General features: G+C 36.9%; 1 protein-coding gene across 2 annotated transcripts in view; it reads right to left on the reverse strand.

The window, feature by feature from the left end:
- GALNT1 (polypeptide N-acetylgalactosaminyltransferase 1) overlaps positions 1-23141 on the reverse strand; it is a 168871-nt gene that overhangs the window by 58349 nt on the left and 87381 nt on the right. For both annotated transcript variants that reach the window (XM_043989268.1, XM_043989262.1), the window contains exon 4: positions 7435-7601. In XM_043989268.1, coding sequence (XP_043845203.1) covers positions 7435-7601 — 167 coding nt within the window. The remainder of the gene's footprint in view (positions 1-7434; positions 7602-23141) is intronic.

Genomic DNA, 23141 nt, shown 5'->3' on the forward strand with positions numbered 1-23141 from the left:
TAAGATCTTCCCATTGATCTCTTTTTTTAACCAATTCAAACTGGTTTAAATGACTGCTGCTTTATAATACAGTTTGAAATCTGGTTCAGTGTTACTCCCCTTTCATACTGACTTCATTTTATCATTTCCCATGATATTCTTTTGTTTTTCCAAATGAAATTTGTTATTAATTTATTGAGTTCAAAAAAGTATGCCACTGGTAATATGAATAGAATAGCATTAAAGTGAAAAATTAATTAAAGTACTATCATCCTTATTATACTGGCACAGCCTAGCCACGAGCACTGAATATTCTTCCAGCTTTTAAAGTTGTTCTTCATTTCTTTAAGTAGCACTTTGCAGTTGAAGCTATGCAAATCTTTTGTGTACTTTGACAAGTCAATATCCAGATGATCTTGTAGTTTGGGATGTTTTGGTTTTTAAAATAATTAATTCTGTTGAATTTTTCTAATGTTGAATCATCCCTGCAACCTTTGTATAAATCCCACTTAGTTATTCTTTCTTTTTCTTTTTCTTTGTTTTTTTTTTTTTTGGTGAGGCTATTGGGGTTAAGTGACTTGCCCAGGGTCACACAGCTAGTAAGTGTCAAGTGTCTGATGCTGGATTTGAACTCAGATCCTCCTGGATCCAGGGCCAGTGCTTTATCCACTGTGTCACCTAGCTGCCCCCTAAATCCCATTTAGTTATAGTAAATGATTTCTTAGATTAAAATTTTGTGGTCTGACAGGATTTTTTTTTTCAAAATTTTTGAGTCAATATTTATTCATGATATTGGTCTATTCTTTTTGTGCTTTATCTTTTCCTGGTTTAGATATCAGGTCTGTATTTGGCTCATAAAAATATTCTGACAGGGTCCTTCCTCAATTTTGGAGAGTCATTTGTGAACCAATTGTTCTTTAAAGGTTTGCTAGTCTGAGAATTGGAATGACACCCCGGGCTGGGAGAGATACTGCAGGGAAGCTCTGCCATGAGGAGAAAGCATGTGACCTGGAAATCATGTGACTTTAGCTTCGGGAAGTTACCACCTGATAGTTGTATCAATCAGTGCTACCAACCAATTACCTTGGAGCTGTGTGTGTATGTGGACGGCCCTGTTTCCTGTTTCACAGGAGACTTCTGGGAGAAGCCTCTGAAGAAAGGTCTTCTCTTTCAGTTGGAGACTTCGGCTTGGAGTGGGGAAGTGGCAGAGACAGGAAGGATAGGGAGAGCAAGCAAATTTCATACTTGACCCACGTATTTCTCTTTACTAACCCCTAATATACTTTAATAAATACTTAATGCCCAAAGATTGGTGCTCTATGTTTTCTAATTTAAGGTGACCACTCATTAGATTTTAGACATCATAGCTAGAATTTTAGGCCCTTACACTAGAATCCTCCTATGAATCCATCAGCACTGGAAGTTTTTCTTAGATAGTTTCTTTAAAACTGGATCTATTACTTTGTCTTAGATCAGGTTATTTAAGATTTCTATCTGGTTTTCTGATAGTATCAGCATTTTACTTACACAGAGTTATTACTCTATTTTTTTCTTTTCTTGACTGTTAGAAAATATTATGCAGTTATATGCTATTATGTTTTTTATTTCTTCTTGTTTTGTTGTGATTTCACCTAGCTCATTTACTAATTCATTGGTTTGAAAGGGTTTACTGAATTTATTTTTTTTCAGAGAACCAGTTTTTAGTTTTCTTATCCAATCTGTCACTCTTTTTCATTTTAATGAATTGTTTAACCCATTCACATTTAATATTAAGAGAAATTTATATTTCCTTCCATCTGGTTCTAATTTTTTTTCAAAATATGATTATTTTCCCCCTTCTGCTATAAACAGTACTATGTTCCTTCAGTTATTTATCTAATTTTAAAAATAAATTTGGCCCTATTTCCCCTGGTTCTCTTTCCCTTTCCCCTGGTCCTCCTCTTCTCATTTATTACCCTTTTCCTTTTGGGATCTTGAATATTAGTTCATTTTTCTCTCACATCCCCTTTCTTTTTTCTCTTGGTCAAGTAGATTTCTTTTCTTTCCTCCCCTCTAATCAGTTCTATTCATTAGCTTTTAAAATTTCCTTTGTTTTGCACTCATTTCAAAAAGCATTTCTCTCAATCTCTTCATAATCCATCCTCTCTGTCTACTCTAGACCCTCTTTGATTCATGATGCATATAATTATCTAGTCTCTATTCTCTGTATTTGTCTTGCAATCAAAACCTCCAAAGTATCCATTCTAGGCTTTCTCCTCTAAGCAGTTTCTACTATTGCCCTGTAGAGCTTGCCCCAAAGGGCACCCTTTTCCACTATGCCTCACTTCCAACAATGCCAATTACTACAGTTATCCGAGAGGACACTGCTCTGTGATAAAGGCTCTTCTCAATGACATCCCTGATGATGTAGCTAAACACTTATTTGTACATTCTACCATTATTCTTTTTTTGTCATCTGCCTCAAAATCTCCTCCCAGGGCCCCTGCCCTCTTATTCCTCCATGTTCCAGTTGTCCCCCAAGAGTTCCAAATCCCCTACTCCTAAGGCAGGAAAAGTATCTAAATCCCTACAGACAAAAGTCAGCACATGATTTCTATCTCTCTTCACAGACCCTTTCTCTTCATCTATAGGAGTATTCACCAGTGGAACACCCTCTCACCACCAAAGTAGGACCTTTTTCCTTTTCCTTCCCCCTTTTCAATCCTTCCCCATTTCTCTTGCAGGTTCTTGTCCTATTGAGACCACAGGGGTCACATTTATCTCATTATTAGCTCTCTATTTGACCTAGGTCCATCACACATTCCTTTATATCTCCCTTCTTTCCTCTCCCTCTTTCATGCACTCTTTCATGTTGTTATGTACACACAGAAAAACACTGATTCATCTATAGGCAGGATATTGCCAATTTCTGTCCATAATACGCCAGGCCTGTTCTTTGCTGTTACCTGTACCCCTTACTACATGTGTACATTTAGAAAGAAGACTTTTACTGGTTTCTCAGCTGTCACTGTTTTTCTTGGTGTCCTTGGCTGCTGCATTCATTTAGTTCTACTGCATTTCTGTTGTTTGTGGTGTTTGAGAAGAAAATACTCTCTTCAATTCTGCTTTTCTTTCTAAAATTACTTCAAATGCCTCTTTAGCATTGAACACCCATCTATTTTCATTTATGGTTATGCTCAAATTTGCAGGGTAGATTATCCTGGGCTGCATCCTGAACTCCACTGCTCTTTGGAACATATTATTCCATTTCCTCTGTGTTTTCTGGTGGATGGAGAATAGTCTCATGTTATTCAAATTTCCTTTCCTTTGCAGTTGAAGTTCTGATCACTTGCAGAACTTGTTTCTGAACTGAACACTTAAATATAACCAGTCTGTGTCCTGGAGTTTGTAGTTTTGGTTTGTTTGGTTTTTTTGGTTGTTTTGTTTGTTTTTTTCCTGGAGGCAATAGATGAATTCTTTCAACTTCACTTTCTCAGTTCAGAAGTTCTGAGCAGTTCTCTTATTTTCTACATTATGGCATTAATGTTTTTTGTTTTGTTGTGTTCTCAAAGATCCATGATTTTCATGCTGCCTCTGTGCAGCTGGTCTTTTATCTCAGTATGCTTTGTTTGTATAGTGATCATATTTTCTTTCAATATTATTGTCTTTTGCTTCTCTCCTTCTAGATTGTCCTTTACTTCTGTATATTTGCATTTTAAGTCTATTGTTTTCTCTTTTGCTTTTTTCAGTATGATTCGCCACTGCCGATTTTCAGTTTTTCTATTCTGCCTATTAGTTTTGCTGTGCAGGCCATAAATTCTGCTCTCATAATTTTCATTTCTCTTTTGAACCACTCAGGAACAGTGTGTTATGGTTCCATGCTCTCCTCACATTCCACAGGATCCCTGTGTCTCATCGTGTTGGTTTGTTTTCCTTTCTTTTACTGTATTTATTTATCAATACCAGAACTCATTTATTAGATCTGGGGGCCATATTTCCTTGTTTTGTTAATGTTTTCCTTGTTGATTTATATCTGCTTCCATTCAAGGTCTGAGTTTTTGTCTTCCTTAGATCTTTGGTAATTTTCATCTTCCTTCACCTCCCTAATTTTCCCTTACTATTCACTTTTTGACTCTCTTTCTTTAGATAGTGGACTCCATGGAGACTATATTTCAGTGTTTCATACTTACCACATGCTGAGCAATTCACTGTTTACCAGTCTAGGTCTCTGTCTCAAGTGACTTATATGAACAGAACTGGCCCCAGCTGGATGTCAAGGTCTTTCCCTCAGATTTGGTCATGAGCTACACAGTATCCTCCTCTTTTTTCCCTGTATCCAACATACACTGTCCTATCCTGCTCTCTGTGTTCCTTGGTGCAACAGGGTTGTCTGTCATAGCCCTCAATGGGCTTCTGCTTCTGAAGGGCTGCTGCTGAGCTGGCTATTTGTTGTGGCTCAAGCAAACTTTTACAGCCTAAATAGAAGGTCTACAAGTCACTGGAAACAAGGAAAGGGAAATGGATTAGGTTTTGTTCCAAGTCCATGTGTCTGGTCCTTGGGCTGCTAGTGTAGCCTCGCTGTGAGAGCATGGGAAGGGGTGCTATGTGTGCTCAGGGTAGGTGTCAGTTCATGATTGGTTTTTAAGCCTTTAAAACAAGGAGACAACTTAAGTTGCTTTATCTTTGGCACATGATTTCTATTTTTGGAGAGATGTGAGAGGTTGTGGGAATCAGAGAAAATATCTAGTCCTTCATCTTGTTGCTCATGTGACCCGGAGGTCCTGACTTTGAGCATTTTCACTGGCTCCTCCCCATGGTTATAAGACTCTCCCTCACAAAGTCTCCTGGCTTCTGACTTCCTTCAAGTCTCATCTAAAATTCTGCCTTTTATAGGAAGTCTCTCATGACCTCCCTTAATCCTAGTGCTTTCTCTCTGTTTCTGTCTCTTACCTTTCTTTGTATCTCCAGTGTAGGCACAGTGCCTGGCACACAATACAAGTTTAATGAATCTTTACTGACTTGACTAACTATGCATTCAGTTGGGAAATGGAAGAAAACTATAAAATGGTAGCTTGAAGGAATAGTATGGGGATCTAGTGAACAATTTTTAAGGTTAAGAGCGATGTGAATACATTTGAAGGAAGCAGGAGGGAGTTAAAGATCAGAAAGGCAAAGAGGAAGGGATGAATAAAGAAACAGTTGTCTGTCCTTTTTCAGAAGAGGCCTAGGACACCAGGAAGGTGATGTCATGACTTTCAAGTGAACTGGATGTAAGTGAGGGAGGGCTGCATAAAGTTACCAATCTCACTCTCTTCTACAGGGCCATCCAGGTCCAGTGACAAGGATGAACTGAGACGGCCCGCACAGTGGGAAACCTCGGCCTTTTTGAGATAAGGTCTTTCCCAGGCCTCAGTTTGCCTGAAGCAATGCTCATTCGGCATTTAAGGCCAGGTAAGAAATGAGGCAAAGAATGGCCTCTTTTACCTAGTCAAAAAAAACCATGGGAGTAATTCTCCGAAGAAGGCAAAAGGGGGTGGGGCCAAGGGTCCACGAGGAGGGACTGGCCTGAACAAGAAGCTAACCTCATTATCAAAGATTTGGGGAAAGAAGGATATAGTAGGAGTGACGTCAAGGGGTTCTGAGATAAAGGAAAGAAGAGAAGACTGAGCTCACTGTGAATGGCCTTAATTTTTTCAGTAAATTAAGAAACCAGGTTCTCAGTTGAGAGGGTAGAGTAAGAAGGAGGTAGCAGAGGCTTCAGGGAAAAAGAAAATTAGGAATTGTGCTTGTGAGAGAGTGAAATAGGAAGTCAATTCAGGATGAATGAAAGGACTGTCTCTTGGCAGGAAGGATCCAGTTGAAGTTGCATAACATAAATTTGTACTGTACCCTACCAGCATGGTTCTCTGACTCCCTATAACTCCATCCAGCACCATGTGAATAGGAGCAGAGGAGGCAGATGGTAGGAGCAATCCAGAGCTGGGGTTCTGCAAAGGATGAGCAACAATAAGGTGGTGAGGGATTTGAAAGGAAAAGATAGTGTGGAGCTGACCTGGTGAACTATAGGATGAGGACTGGGAAGGAAGAAAAAGAAAGTCAGAGTATCCCTTGTCATCTTCTCCACCACTGTCTCTACCTTCATCATTTCCTCCTCCCTTCAACACCCTGGTCACAGAGAAAGGGATGAAATACTACTTGCTCCCTACTACTACTTCTAGATTCTCACTTTGCCACTATTACCCATTCTTTAAGAAATGTATCCCTAAGAGAAGAATGACATACAGTATGAGAAAGGTACAGTGAGAGTGAAAAATAGATTTAGGAGGGGTGAAGCACAGAAAAAAAATTAATTATAGCTTAAGGTCAGATAGAGGAATGTCAGTTTTTTGATTAAAGATGAGGAATGTTATGGGATAATGTTGAAATTCAGGATACAAACATTTCTATGTACAGTTGAGATAGAGGAGATGTGACCATGAGATTTAAGAAGGATTCATGAGGTTAGATAGTTTAAATAAATACTAACATGAACACTGAAGTCCCCTAGTATAAGGTCAGGAATGGGAGTGGAGAGAAAGGCCAAACCATGTGGAAAACTGAAAAAAGGGAGAATGACCCCAGGGCTAGTAGATGACAGCTACCCTAAAATGAATTGAGCAACATATTTTAATAGAGTGAACTTCAAAAGAGAAGGCGCTCAATGATATCTGAAAAAGAGGGAGTCTAAAAGTGATAGTAAGGAGGAGTAAGGAATATTCCAGCTCTCCCTGGAGTACCAGTGTTTTGGGATGGGAAAAAGGAGGAAGGTGATACAGAAGTTAAATGAAGACAGAACAAGGTTAGAGAGGATTGCCAGGGACTCAGGGTTGTCAAAGGGAAACCAGGTCTCAGGGAGCACAATTAGATGGAAGCTGACAAGAATGAGAAGTCTGTTCCCTACAGAATAGGAATTCCAGATCCTACTATGCCTGAAGCAAGTGGGAAGAAATGTAAGAAAAAATATGAATTACTATGGGTGAAGTGGGAGGCAGAAGGTAGAACAGGGATATTCCAGGGTTGACCCAAGGTTTGCTGAGGCCTTCTCTTTTGCTGCCCAGGTCCTGTAAATTTACAGAATGTATAATCTCTTCCCCAGGTAAAGGTTGTAGCTTGCCATAATCAGCACCCTAAGAAAACTGTAATTCTTTAAAATTCCTTGCATTTCAATGAAATATTATATAATTCAGTACTAATTCTTTTAAAATATAAGATTAACACTTGCCAGTGCAAATCTATTAAAATTATAAATGCTAATTAAATGAAATGATCATGGTGTTAATAAAGGGGAGGTTTTTTCCTCCTTGACATACTATTTAAGTGACTATGGAATTCTGAAACAAAAAGAAAATTCACACAAAAGCTTAAAGAAAAAGGAAAAGGAAAATGCAAATTCTTCTCTCATATGGCATATTACTGGTATTTATATTTTTGATTTACCTCTTTCACTTGCATCATCTACCAGAACGATTTCTTCTAGCATGTGTCTTGGTGATCGGTTTATTACACTATGGACAGTTCTTAGAAGTGTACTCCAAGCCTCATTGTGGAAGACAATCACCACACTTGTTGTAGGAAGATTATCTGGATATACCTTTGTTTTACATCTAGAAAAAAAAAATTGTAACACAAGACTTTACTAACGCCTTTTCTGCTTCCCCCAGCTGCTCCCCTGATAATTTTACATTTATGTTGTATACACCTGTATAAGGAACACTGCTTACTTCCTCCCAATAAAACTTGAAAGCCAGAAAGGTTTTCTATCTGTCTCTGTATCCTTAGCTCTAAGAAGAGTACCTGGCACAGACTAGGCATTCACACTTTTAGATTAGGGGTTCCTTATTTTTTTTTGTTCATGAGATTCCCCACTGTACAGTATTTGTTCTATCAGGAAAAGCTGATCAACAAAATACATGAGGAGGGTTACCAGAGTCTACTACCTTAATCACAAATAAAGAGAGGTTGGAGAATTCTTTCTTTAAAAAAAAATGAAGACAAAGTGACTAACTCTTTTAAAAGAAATTCTATGTTATTAATCGTAACAGCATCACATACATTAAAAAACACTTTCAGGTGCTAATGGGAAACAAATACAATGAATTGGGTACATTTGCTTATTTATTATGCTGTGTCATAGTGAATATTTTATTGGCGCTAAAGATCAAAATAAAAATGGTAAGTGTTCATACTGATTTTTGGAACCATACAATTATAGGAAGTCTGTTGTCTATAAGATAGATAGTAGAGTAGATTTATAGTACTGGACTTGGAGTTGACTTCAAATTCTGGCTCAGAGACTTATTAATTTTACTAATTAGTAACCTTGGGCAAGTCACTTGACGTCTTCATGCTCAGTTTCTTCATCAGCAAAATGGACATAATAGTAGCATCGACCTCACAAGGTGGTTGTGATATACGATAAGGCAAGATATGTAAGCATTTTTCAAACCTTAAAGTGCTATTTGAATGTTAAGTATTGTTATAATTTTAGGGTACCTTTATTACATTAAACTTACAAAGGAAGAAAATTTGAATTTTTTAAGCTAACAATAGTGCCACCATTTCTGATAAGCATCTGTCTGTTTTGATGGAAAATTTGCCATTATCCTCAAATGATCTTTTCAGATTAACTATCATTTATATAATTATAAATAACGCTGTAAACCTTTTCCCCAAACTACACAGACATACCAGTATAGACTGTAAAAACAGTCAGACATACATTTTGGTTAGAAAATGTAATCTAAATATCAGAAAAGCAAAAAAATTCAAGAAAGCAATTATTTATTTATATTAAGCTCTAGTCTACGAAGTACCTAGCATGTACTAGGAGTTACAAAGGATATACATAGAAGACAATCCCCTTCCCCAGAAGTTTTTTATTTAGTTGGGGAAATAAGACAAATGGGACTTTATGAAAAACCATAATCTCAAGATTTAAAATGGAGACAAGCAGGATATACATAAGCAAACTGTAGCAAATTAACAATGACGACATTTATGCAAAAAATGCTATAAAAGACCTCATCCAGGAAATAAATGATCGGTAAGAGTCAAGACTAATCATATAGTAAACAATAAGAAACAAATCGTGAATGTGAAGGATGAGATACAATGTCTGAATGTAGCACTTATATAGATATGGAATATGTGAAAACAAAGGAGATAGTATACAGTGCAATGGGTAGATCCCCTATATTGGATTTATATGAGGATGTGGACAAAAATTGCACAAAATGAGAAAGTATATATAGGTTACAAGTGAAAAGAGTACCTAGAGAGATGAGATCACGGATTCATTTATGTACACATGTTCATAACACTACATATGCAACAATTAGTTAATAACAAAATAACAATTAAATAGTAACAAAAGGCAATCAATGCTAAATGAAATGATTCCTACTGTAGGTAGTCTCTTATAAGGTACTGCCTTTTAGCTATTTCTCTTATAAAAAAACAAAAAGCTGAGGACTTTCCCCCTCCTCCTTATAGTGGAAAATTACCCCTTTGTTCTCTTACAAGCCATACTGTTTCCTGTAGCCTTCACTCACCTGTTCCAATCCCTAACACAATTTCCTTGAAAAAGAGTTGGAGAAGAACTTATTCTAGACATTTTTAAAAAAAGACTAAGCAAAAACAAATACCTGTCTAAGAGTATAAATGCCTATGATGAAAAAAACTGAAGCAGACATGGAGTACCTAGGAAGGTAAAGAAGGGTGGGGTATATCAGATATATGAAAAACGGCAACAATTAAAGATAGGCTAGACCCCAATGGGGTTGCATAATTGAATTGGGGGTCGTGAAAAATTTGGTTATGTACACCTATTTTATATACTTATATGCCCAGGGTAGTGTAAAAATTTCTCAGGCAAAAAGAGGTGAAGAGTGCAAAAAGTTTAAGAAGCCCTGCTCTACACCTACTACTGTTAAAAACTTTAAGGAAATATGTGTTCAAATCGTACAGCAAAGAAATCAGACCAGAAGAACACAAAGTAATCAATGGTAAATTGGAAATTATTTCTAGGAGGATGGATACAGAAAGCTAATTTTTAGGACTTCCAGAGAGCACATGAAAAAACCTAGAATTTAAGTTGATTATAAGTTTAATTTTAGTCAACTATGTAGAGAGACTGACAAAAATACAAAACACAAAGTTGCGTGTGTGTGTGTGTGTGTGTGTGTGTGTGTGTTTTTAAACAGATGGCAAAGTTCTCCAGTTTCAGGTGAAAAGAGAATCAAGACCTTCCTCTGACTGTGCCTTCCTTTCCTGCTGCTCATGTCCCCTGAGAAAAGGCTGCTAGGGGCTGGAGAGGGCCTATCTATCTGTGGTAGTAGTGCAGGACACTTCCAAACTTCTACTGTCTGGCTGATCTCTCCTCCCCACCCCCACCCACCATGTGGACAGCCTAAGGTGAACAAAGCAGCAAATCCCTTTGACCTCAGGCCTTCCATCTCCTGCTGCACCTTCTCCTGCCTAATCACCAGCCTTTGAAGCAAAAAGGAGCTGTGCAATGGGGGCTACCATCTAACTACATTCCTTCTTGTTTATGGCCTAATCTGTAGCCTCTTCTAGGAAGAGGAAGGGCACCTCCTGTTCAAACATTCTCACAGTTGGTCATACCCTACAAACCCCAGTAATTTGGAACACCTGCAGGCCATCATCCAAATTCAGATGCTCTAGCAGTTACAGCCATTCATTTCACTGGACAAGGATTTTATACATTTAGAGTTCCAATAGCCAAATTAAAGTTTATAGAGCCTAAAACCAACATGATTCTTAGCCCCCAGGCTCCACTATTCCACTATTCCTTTACAACCAACACTGCAGAAGCAACAAACCACATAGAATAAACAAACAAACAAAACTGGTTACAATAAATGCAACAATGGGGCAAAAAAAGTAATTCTTTTTCCTAATTGGTGGTTACTAACACATACAAACAATAAAAATGGCTCTAAAAGCCATGTATAATAAGAATTATATCCACAGAAATTTAAGAAAAATAAAGCATACATGATTTAACAAACTATATTTCTTATACACAGAAAGTATGCCAAAGCCTTTCTTGTAATGGCAAAGAGCTAGAGACAGTAGATGTCCGTTAACTAGAGAATGGTTGAATAAATTATATTTCTGAATATAATAGAATATTACTTGTACTGTAAGAATAACAAACACAATGAATACAAAGAAGTATAAAAAGCTTTTACATGAACTGATTGTTGTTGTTGTTTGTCCTTCATTATCGAAGAGGTGTCATGACTTGCAATGAATTGGATTTAAGAGAAGGACGGTTGTGCAAGGTCACCAAACTCACTCTCTCCTCCAGAGCCATCTGGGCCCAGTGGCAAGATATACATCAGGATGACTGGAGATGGCTCGGGATGTTTAAGACAACTGGGGTTAAGTAACTTGCCCAGGGTCACACAGCTAGTAAAGTGTCTAAGGTGAAATTTGAACTAAGATCTCCATGACTCCAGAGCCAGTGCTTTATCTACTGCACCACCCAGCTGCCCTGACATGAACTGACAGAAAAAGCTTAATAAGCAGAGCCAGGAAAATAACATGCATAATGACTACAAAAATGTAAATGGAAAGAACCACCACAACAAAACAATTCAAAACTGAATGTTGTGAAATTATAAAGACCTTCTTAACCTCAAAGAAGAGATATGAAAAGATGTCCCTCCTTTAAGTATGGAATAGCATATAGTGTTGAAATTTGTTCCATTGCATTAAATGATTTTACTGAATTATTTTCTTCTTCCTTCTTTTTTTCCTTTTTAAACAAACTGCTATAGGGGACTGTGCTCTGAAAGGGGGGGGATAGAGGGAAATATAGGTAATATAAAAACAAAAAACATCAATTATTTTAAAAAGAAAAAATATATGCTCATAGATTGGGGATTAGGGAATGGTGACACAAATGGTTTATGGATATAAGAGAATATTACTGAACTATAACAAACAATATGAAGAATTCGGAGACACATGGGAAAACTTATATGTACTGATGTAAAGTAGGCAGAATCAGAAAAACATTATATAGAATGACTACAACAATGTAAATGAAAAGAACAAAAGAAAATGAAATTGAACACCGGGTATAATTATAATGACTAAGTTTGGCCCTAGAGAAGAGGTTAGGAAAATGCACCTTCCCTTACTGCATATATACTGTCAGACTTGGTTAATGTGTTCTATACATTTACTTAAAAGATTTTTTTTTAACCTTCTTAAATTTTTATTACAAGGGATATATCCTCTAATGATATGGTTCTGAGTTACCATCCATGGGGATGGGAAGAAGTGGCAGACGGGTATATGTGGAAATGAAATGAAGGCAAATTCAAAATAAAATATATCAATTTTTTCAATCTAATAAAATTTTAGAGGGTAAAAAATCCTATACTTGCATTAAAAAAAACTAGTGTACAGGCACAGGATGTGGAGAAATAAAATTATAAAAGGAGTTAATGTAAAAAGATAAGAGGGGAGAGATTTAGCAGTTGCAAGGTTGGTAAAAGTTAACAGTATATAGAAAACTTTGCATGGCAGGCAAAAAAGCTGTTCTTTCCCTGGTTAGAGAACACAGCTTGAGTATTATGGTCAGTTCTGGGCACTGTTTAGAAAGGTTGTGGATGTTAAAGTTGATGGTGAGTAAAGGATCTGAGAATGTTGAAGGAGTTATATTAGAAGTAAATACTTTCAAATATTTGAAGAAATGTAATGTGGAAAAATGACTAGATTTCTGTTTTGTTTTTCAGCTGTCTCCAGAAGGCAGATTAAAGATTTATAGATTTCAGCTCAAAATAAAGAAAACTTTCCTGAGAACTGGAGTTGCTCAAAAATGGAACTGGCAGTCTTTGAAAATGATGAATTCTTCATATGTTGAAGTTTACTTGTCAGGGATCTTTCAGACAAGATTCCTATTTCAGACATGAGTTGGACTGGAAAAATTCAGAGGTATGATTCTGTGACCCTGCTGGAATAAAGCTATATATCTAAAAGGTTAAGCCTTCCTTTTTTGGATATTAGAAACATGATTTCTTGAAAGCATTTTTTACATTAGAAATAACTGTGGAAAAAAAAATCTCCAAGAATCTGTGCTATATTTAACTAATAAAAGACTTGAGATTTGATCTTTCCACATAGCAAGTTATCTTTGAAAAAAAAAAAAGGAAAACTGCTCTGTGAGAAATAAATGGTTATAGCTCTAAAATTAATATACTCAGACTTTCCTTTAACTTAAACATTTTCCAAAGTAAAATTTTAATTCAATAGAATATAAGCTCCCTGAAGATAAAGACTATCTCAATGTTGTCTTTGTATTCCTCTCACTTAACACAACTGGTACAGAAATTATTGCTGACTGATAATTGCCTTCATGTTTCCACTCATTTTTTTCAATTTTTATTTTGTAAGGAGGATTTCCATTAAAAAATAAAACAATTAAATCAAGTCAGATCCAACACTAAGAAGACTATGAGAAAGCCATGATTAATGCAGAAAGATCATCAAAAGAAATGAGTGAATTTTTAAAAGGAAGTAAGTGATGGTTGCTGTGGCATAAGAAACAAAAGGCATCAATAAAACTTCAAAGAAATAATAAACTGTCTGGCACTTCATTACCCAGCATCTTTCAGAAACCAGCTTTTCCAAAGGACTGACTTTTTATTTTTAGTTTCTACAGACAAGACAATCTTTCTAAAATCATAATACACTTCCTAGCAAGGTTGGGGGAAGCTAGGTGGCACAGTGGATAGAACACTAGGCCTGAAATTCAATTATGGACTCAGACACCTCCTAGATGCATGACCCTGGGCAAGTCAGTTAACCCTGTTTGCCTCAATTTCCTCATCTGTACAACGAGCTAGAAAAGGAAATGGCAAACCCCTTCAGTATCTTTGCCAAGAAAAACCCAAATGGAGAGTACTAAACAACAGCAACAATAAGAACAGCAAGGATGGATCCTGGGATAGAGAAAAAGAGCTGGCTCTGCAAACAGAAGATCTAGGTTCAAACCCTAACTCTGATGCATACTACCTGTGTGTGGTTTTGGCAAATCACTATTTATCTGGTCTTCAGTTTCCTCATCTATAAGGTATCTTCAGGTTCTAGATCTATTATCTTAACCTTCTTAAAATCTACTGAACAAAATGTAATCTTTTCTAAACATTATTGTGCTGCACACACAGAGAAATACAGATGCAGATGGTATACTGACCTTATGAAATACTCAGAACCTAGTTTTCTTGAGAAATTTCCTTAGGTTATTTTTTTTTTAGTTCCTTTTATTTTTCTCATAAAGATTATGTGAGGAGTGCACTACCCTATACAACTACATGTACGTAAAATTAATTTGTGAGTCAAAAATCAAAACAAGTCCTCTCCCAAGTGATTTTCTTATCCTCCAGAAAATAACTTATTCCTTATGATTCTTATTAATGCCTTGAATTTTAAAGAATGCTCAAGACATGCTTACTTCTATATCACTAACACAATTAAATAAATATCTGTCAGTTTCACATTATTTCAAGAACTTGTGCTAGGATATTTTGGAAAGAATTTGTTTTGGAGAGGCAGAGCCAAGATGGCAGAACAGTAGGAAGAATTATATCAAGCTCCCTTGCGTCATCTCCCACTCCTCCAAACAGATCTAGGGAACACAGCAGACAAGACCCTGATAAGGAAATCCAAGGAAACATCACAGTGATTAATTTTTCCAGCCAAGTCAGCATAGGGAGTCATACGAAAAGGTCTGGGGACAGGGTTTAGATAGGAATATGCTATATGCATTTCAGTCCAAGGAAAGACTGTGAACTAGAGCAAACAGGGGTCTCAAATCTAGCATAGAGGGGCCTAAATTTGAATAGGGTGTGGGAATAGGTGCTCTCTACCCAGTTCTAGGTCACCAATTTAGGGCAGATTGAGGGGAACTATGCTTTGGGGTATTATTACAAAGTAAGAAGCATTCCTGGGCCTTGTAAGGATTATGATGAATTCTTTACAGCCTTAAGAAGGAACCAGTTCAAAATCAAGCAGCTGCTCTGTGGCTGAGACCCCAGGAATGGAGCTAGTCTCAGTTTCATCTTCCAGCCTACTGTGAAACTTGCAGCAGAATAACCAGGGCAGTAGTAACTCTAGACTTAAGGGGAGGCAGCATTTCTGTCACTTTGAACCAGACCTTTCAAGCTGGCTGTTAGTGGCTGAGTTCAGCAGCAGTTCACTGGAATTCCAAAAGTTCAAACCTTTCAACTCAAACCCTGGTGAGGAACTTGCAGAGCTTAGACTAGGAATGCAGAAGTCAGACTTAGCCCCCGATCAACCACTTTGGGAGCACTGAAAACTTGAGGGTCCCCCAACCTAAGATCTTAGAATAACACAACACTCAATACCCCAAGAAAGCAGCAGCAAGACCAGCTCAGACCTTTCTTCCAGAAATCTGTAGAGACAGGACCTAACATAAAGGACAAAGTCAGGAAAAATGCTAGAAGAATGAGAAACAAAAAGAGAATGCTATCATGAAAAGGCTATTACAGTCACAGTAGATACAGCCCTGGAAGAAGAGAATGACTCCAAAATATAGCTTGGGAAAGGGTTTACTATACTCCCTGCAGATTATGCTGAATCATCACACAATGGCTGACATTTCCCTCCAAAACTGCCCTAAATGCTTCTATTTTTATAAAATTCTGCACAAAAGTAACACCCCAAATTCCATTTTATTCAAATGAGGTTGAGATTCTCATATACCTTTTTCATAAAAATCACAAAATTATCTTTACATATTCTAAAAGTCTTGGTGCAGAGGTTGACTGATTGAGGTTAACAGCCAGGCAGAAAGAGAGCAAAATATTCTCTAAAAAATAATGGGCTTCCATTTTTAGCAATAGAGTGGTACAATTTTATAATATTTGGATAAGCATGAGGTTCTGAGAAAAATATTTTCATGGACATTCAAACATCTTTGTTCATCAGAGGTTCACTTTTGAAAGTAATATGTGTTTAATTGCCTTAAAGAAAAAATTTGGAAAAAAAAAAACAAAAACAAAAAAACCCCAAAAACCTCCAAATAAAAAAAAAAGAAAAAATTTGCTGGAATTTAAGTTTTCCAGTCACCAAAAGTTTATTTTAACTAGAACCAAAACATTAACATATGTGCTTGAATAGTCAGTCTGTCCTTATTCAGATTAAATACTGGGATATCTTATTTCTTCATATCTGATACTAAAGGTGGGTAAATTTTGACAATTTCATCAGATAAAAAAACTGTTCTGGAACCTTACTTGCTTAGAAAGGAGTCTGCTGAGAACTGGGAGAACATTGTACACAGTATCAACAGAATTGTGTTTTGTTCAACTGTGATAGACTTAACTCTTCTCAGCAATACAATGGTCCAAGATAGTTCCAAAGGACTCATGATGGAAAATGCTCTCCAAACCCAGAAAAAAACACAAAAAAAAACCCAAAACCAACTGTGGCATTTAGATGCAGATTAAACCATACTATTTCTACTTTTTTTTGTTTTTCTTTTTTGAGGTTTTCCCCTTTTGCTCTAATTCTTTCACAGCATGACTAATGCAGAAATGTTTAATGTGATTGTACACACATAATCTATATCAGATTGCTTGCTGTACTGGGGAAGGGGGAAGGGGGAAGGGGGAAGGGGGAAGGGAGCAAAATTTGAAACTAGAAATCTTATAAAAACAAATGTTGAAAACTATCTCTACATGTAACTAGAAAATAATAAAATACTTTTATGATTAAAAAATAAATCAAAAATATTATTTTTTTAAAAAAGGAGTCTGCTAAGGATATCAACTCTGACTACAATATTTTCTTTCTTTTTTTTTTTTTAGTGAGGCAGTTGGGGTCAAGTGACTTGCCCAGGGTCACACAGCTAGTAAGTGTTAAGTGTCCGAGGCCGGATTTGAACTCAGGTACTCCTGACTCCAGGGCTGGTGCTCTATCTACTGCGCCACGTAGATGCCCCTGACTACAATATTTTCAAAAAGAAGCTTAACTGATTTAAGTGAACTGTCATGACAAGGAGACCAACTGAATCTAAAAACCACCTTAGACATAAAAAGCTATCAACAGAAACTGGTCAGGACAAATAAGAATAGGAACAGAGAGTAAAAGGAAAGACAGAAAATGCTGAAGCCAAACAAACACCTAAACTGAAAGGGAAGTGCAAAAAAAGAAAATGAAACAAAATGTGGTTACTCCAAGGACATCCTCTTAAGGACTCAAAGTTCTATGTCTCCAGCCCCACAGGGTCTGTCTCTCCCCTTGTAAAAAAAATAATAATAACTATATCTAATCTGAAAAATTATATAATTGGTAACTAGGAAACATAGTTATGCATTTTAGGTTTTATCATAAATCTGCCCAGTCAGATCTCTGTTATGTACTGCCAAGGGCACCAAGCTACCAAGCTAAAGTACAAGGGAATCACAGAGCAGACCTTGCTACTGGATCAGGTGGACCTGCCAGGTCCATTCACCTATCAACCCTAGCCCTGATCCCCTTGCACCCTACTGTGCCCCAAAGGTATAGAGTAAAAATGCTATTGCCTCTTCTCATACTAGAGTTAGAAGAGGAACCTGGGATAATTTTCTCTGGTAGGTTTGGAAAACCCTTATAATTCCTTTTGTTTGCTACCCTTATTATTCCTTTTGTTGGGTAACTTGAACATGAAGCTATGCTTACAAATTTAACTTTGGTAATAGAATAAGTTTCTAATTCTACTGTATTAGGGTTACAAAAACTGAAGAGTGCTTTAACTCTGGCAAATGTGGTCCTGGACTGAGGCAGAGTCTGTATGGTTCAGAACACCTCTTGAAGTTTGAGCTGCTGTGCAGAGATTATCTGGATGGCTGAAACTGTTCATAACTGCTTGCTTCGTCCAGTTTTTTTCATGGAACTCTTAGATTTATTCTGTATTAGGGTCCCTGTTGCCTTTTGGTCTGTTTGTAAATAATTTGTGTTTTGTGTTGTGGGTCTTGCATTTGTAACACTAGTTCCTACATCTCCCTCAATTCATAAACCCCCTGTGGGCCCCTACTTCGCCCCCACACAGCAGGAAGCAGTTACAGAAGACATGATCTTCGTCTTTTTTCCAGGATATATGAAAAAGGGGAATGATGTAGGAGGCAAAAAAGGGTTAATAGAAAAACCTAAGACCCAAATTCTAATTCAGATATTAGCTCCAAAAGGGAGTCAGATCCCAGTTAATGGATAACTTATGTTAGGTTCTCATACCCATAGTGATCAACATCCATAACGGACCAGAACAGGTCAGGTCAAAATAACAATAAAGGAAAAAGACAACCTATAGAAATTCTAATGAAAAATGATTATATTTTGAAACTAGCCATGGGAATCATAAAGAGACACGCGCAGAAAAGGCCAAATTTGTCCCCAGATTCACCTTATGACATGTAAACCCCAAAAACACACCTCCACTGAAAAAGGTACCCACCTTAGGGGTTGGCTTAGGACCCCAGGAACTCCAAATTAGGATAACTCCTCCCCTAAAACACCCCTAGGTGGAGAATATTATAAAGAGAAGGACAGGCCTTTCCCTGTACCCCCCCCCAAGGTGGAGATTATTATAATGAGACTGATAATCAATTTATCTATACTATAAATATAACTGTCTTTTCTTTCACTATTGGAGAGATACTTTTCCAATATTCTGGTTCTCTCCCTGTGGTAACCCACAGTATTGCAATAAAACTTGGGGAACTGAGTCTTGTAATTCTTTTGGGACGACTCATGATCAATTTGACCCCAAATTCTAGCCCACATCACTACTATTCCCTACACTGTCTCCATGCATTTGTTTTGGCCTTTCCTCATATCTTGAATGTACTCCCACTTTACCTATGCCTCAGAATCCCTCTTTTCCTTCAAGTACCCCAAACACCACCTTTTCCCATGAAGTCTTCCCTGATCCTGTGTCACTAGCCTACCATCCAAACTACCATGTATTTATTATCATACTCTTGGATCTTACAATCACACAGTATATGCACGTTTATGAATTCTTAAATTCCCTTATCTGAGCACACTCTATTGATATTTTACCACTTTCTTTGCCTTGCAACTCCATATCCTGAAGGTGCTTAATAAATGTATATTGAATTGAATAGAATGAGGTTGTCTCCTCAAATTCAATAGAGCTCAGGGAGAAGAACAAAGGAAGGATATCCTGGAATGACACAGTATTGAGACATCACAATGGGTAAAAAACTCTGCTTGATACATCTTTATTTTTGTCATTGAAAATACAAACGACTGGAAAGTAGAATGAGAATCTGAAGCTCCCTCACATTTTTGCTGAAGAATCATAGGATTTATTATTAGAGAGGGGTCATACACATCATCTAGTTCAACAGAGGCTTAGAGGGCTGATACCACTTACTCAGGACTACACAGAGAATGAAATGGAATGAGCTGGAAGCATAACAAATATATATGTCACAGCTTTTAGGTCACAGCTACCTAAAAACTACAGAAAGGTAAAAGAGAATTGGCTTAAAATTAAATATCCCACACCAGAAGGATGAAAATCATTAACAATTCATATGTAACTCTTTTACAAAGTGCTTTCCTAGGGAATGCAAGTATCAGAGCTAAAACTGGGGCAGGGCTCCTTGGGGAACACTGACTTTAGAGGGAATAAAAATTTCAACTAATGCTTCTTTAAGCATTGTTCAGTATTACTCCTACATTCTGACAACACTTTCATTGCTTTTGCGGAACAGAAACTAGTTAGCAAGAACCTAGTGGTTCCCAGAACGCAAATTTCCTCTGAGGCTGCCCCAGGTGAGTTCTTCCCCTACACTCCTCCATGGAAAAGCTTCCCTAATAGCGACATGAAGAGCGGAGGCAGAAGAAGGAAGCACAAACAAGTGATATTAAATATTTACTGATTAATATAGTTTGGTGCTTCAGGGCTCTGGTGTCAAAAGTGTTAGAGGCAAGTATCACCAGGTTTCTTTTACAAAAAGGATGAAAGAAACTAACGTTTGGAGGTAAATCACACCAGATTAGTACAATCAAAGATAGAAAAAATATGGGAACAAAGCCAATTTTCCTTTCCATTGTCAATACTAGGGAAAGGGAAGCTGAAAGAGCTACTGTGCTAGGTATGTTTTTGGCCAAGAAAAAAGGAAAGACTGAATGAATTGAATGCCTCTCTGCCAATAACAATTATAATCATCATATTAGCAGAGAGGATATTTTAAGGTTTACAAAGAACTTTGCATACATCATTTCATCAAACTCACTAAAATAGTATATGATCAGTGACTTAAAGCCAGGTCTCTGCTAATTCCAAATCCAAAGCTCTTTCCACTATACCATGCAACCTTAATTTATGATCATCACCTCCATGAAACTCAGCTAAAACCTCACTTCTTCCAGGGAGAACAATCAGATTACCACCATTCAACTCCTAATTTATTCAGTAATTTCTCCTTTCAATAAGACCCAAGGAATCTCAGCATTAGAAGAGATTTCAGTACTCCTCATAGTTCTTGTGTTTTGTTCTTTCATCAACCTCTTGAGATAAGCTTTCAATTTCCCTATGAATTTGTATGATTTTTCATTTCTGTTTTCCCCTTTAAAAACTATTTCCATTCTCGGGACAGCTAGGTGGCGCAGTGGATAAAGCACCAGCCCTGGATTCAGGAGTACCTGAGTTCAAATCTGGCCTCAGACACTTAACAGGTACTAGCTGTGTGACCCTGGGCAAGTCACTTAACCCCCATTGCCCTACAAAAAAAGCAAAAAACAAAACAAAACAAAAAAAAACTATTTCCATTCTTTCCAGAAACATTTCAACATCACTGATGAGAGAATAGAAATAAGTTTCTTCACTTCACTGATGTTATCTTCTGGACTAATCTCTGCATGTGTATTTATTTGACACTAACTCAAATACAAATAGTATACAATCTCTGTATGACAAAAATATATTTCATTTTACAATGTGGTTATGTCTTTTAATAAAGATGCAGAACCAATCCTGTGCTACCCCCCAGCTTTAGGCAGCACAAGCAGTAGAACTAACCCAGGGCAAGTCAGAATCTGGTAAATGTCTCAGATTTCATAAGCAGGGGATAGTTTCAAATAGACTTCTATAAATTTCTTAAGGGGATAATTTTGAAAGACTGTAGCTTGCAAAATGCTTAAAAAAGAATGCAAAAGTAAAAAAAAAATTAGGTGGGGAAAAGGGAAGACATAAAAAGTCTTATAGTTGGACACTATCTGTAACACTGTTACCAGAGAATAAAAGCAACCTCAAATTCTATTATATTCTGGGTCATGCTTGCTGTCCAAAATATATGCATGTGTATAACCTATATCAAATTGTGTCTTCTCAATAAGGGGGGAAAGGAGGGAAAGAATTTGGAACTCAAAATTTCCGGGGGAAAAAGAATATTAAAATTGTTTTTACATGTAATTGGGGAAAATAAAATACTAAATTAATTTTTTTCAAAGTCTGGAGAGGAAGTAGAACCTGTAAAGAAATGAAAATATGTATGTGTGTGTGTATACTTATGTACGTGTTAACAGACTAGTTCAATTAGCTGGATAACCCATTAAACTCCACATCAGAGTCTGGACAAAAAGGTGATATTCATTCACTTGTATTTTTACAGGGAAAAATAAATGATTAAATTGAACTGTAGAGTTAACTGTAAATTTTATTTAGGCTACTTTTCAAGGGTCTGAATGCAATCAGTCCCAAATCACCTGCCAAGAGGAGCATCAGGTGAAACTCCATATATAAGGAATCTCCATTTTATTTGTACTCTGTGACAGTGGCAAAGACCTTCTGAGTGTGTTTTATACCCTGCTCACTATTTTCCCCTCTTTCAAATGTCTTGATACTTGATACCTCAATACTCTCAAATCTGCTGGCTCAGGTACTTTCCAGGCTTCATCCTCATTGTGTAGATTTGCGATACCTTGATTAAACTTCTTTAGCATGTTGTGGCAGAGTTTGTTCCTTGATCTAATTCTTAATTTTTGACATCAGTATTTTATTTAGATTAATTAAGTTAGAGCTATTTTAATTGTTGCTGATTTCAATTTCTGCTTGAACAAGACATTGTATACAAAGGGGTGATTTGGAAATGATTTTCGCATAAGTAATTAGTCATTTGTTGTTTGTTAAAACAATGTCAATTTCATTCATCTTTTTAGTAATTTTATTTGGTGTCTGCCAGTCTAGTACCTCAACTCTCTTTTCTTAATAATGTATTCATTATGTATAGGCATGAGGCTTCATGTAACATAATTACATTATCTTCATGGTCTTATTGCTTCATTATGACTACTGATTATAGGTCACTCAAAGGGCAATAGAAAGAAAAATGGGAGGCATAAATAAACTGTAAAATATCAACAAGTTATGAGCAAGAAGCCACAAGAAAGATATCAAGGAAGTATTTGACCAGAAAAAAGGGAAAGAATGTGTTCATCATACTGCAAAACAGGTAATTAATAGGTTGACAATTCACATACTGGAAACCATATAAGGCCTCAAGCATATTGGGTAGACCCCAGCCCCTTCCCCGCCCTCTCCAATGGAAGACTTATGGAAAGGTATGGATAAGAGTCCCTACAATATGAGAAAGCACAGATGAAGTGTTGAAAAACAACTGGTAGGATTACCCACATGAGGAGATCACAAATCCTCATAAGTACTAAAGTGGGCTCCCAGGGCCTTATTCAGGTCCTTTGATCTATATAAGAAAATTCCCATTCAAGGGCCTAATAAATACAAAAACTGCCTTTAGCTAGTATCTGCAAGAAAGTCTTCTGTGTAAATCCAATTTCTATCCATTTTTACCTTTTTCCTTTACCCTTTCTAACTCTGCTGATAGACATCGTCTACTTGTGTCTTACCTCTTCTCTGAGTCATCATTCTGTCAATATAATATGTCTAATACATTAAGTCAACTCGCTTTATTAATATCTAACAGATTTCATATTTTGCTTCCCCTTGAGGGCCATGTATTTTATTTTTTATTTATGACCCTCTGGTACCTAGAAAAGTGTACCACTTTATTTTTACATTAAGCTAATTAAAAGGAGCAGACTCCTACTACAGTGGTATT

The sequence above is a fragment of the Dromiciops gliroides genome, chromosome 1 (genome assembly GCF_019393635.1).
Source record: "Dromiciops gliroides isolate mDroGli1 chromosome 1, mDroGli1.pri, whole genome shotgun sequence".
Taxonomy (NCBI): domain Eukaryota; kingdom Metazoa; phylum Chordata; class Mammalia; order Microbiotheria; family Microbiotheriidae; genus Dromiciops; species Dromiciops gliroides.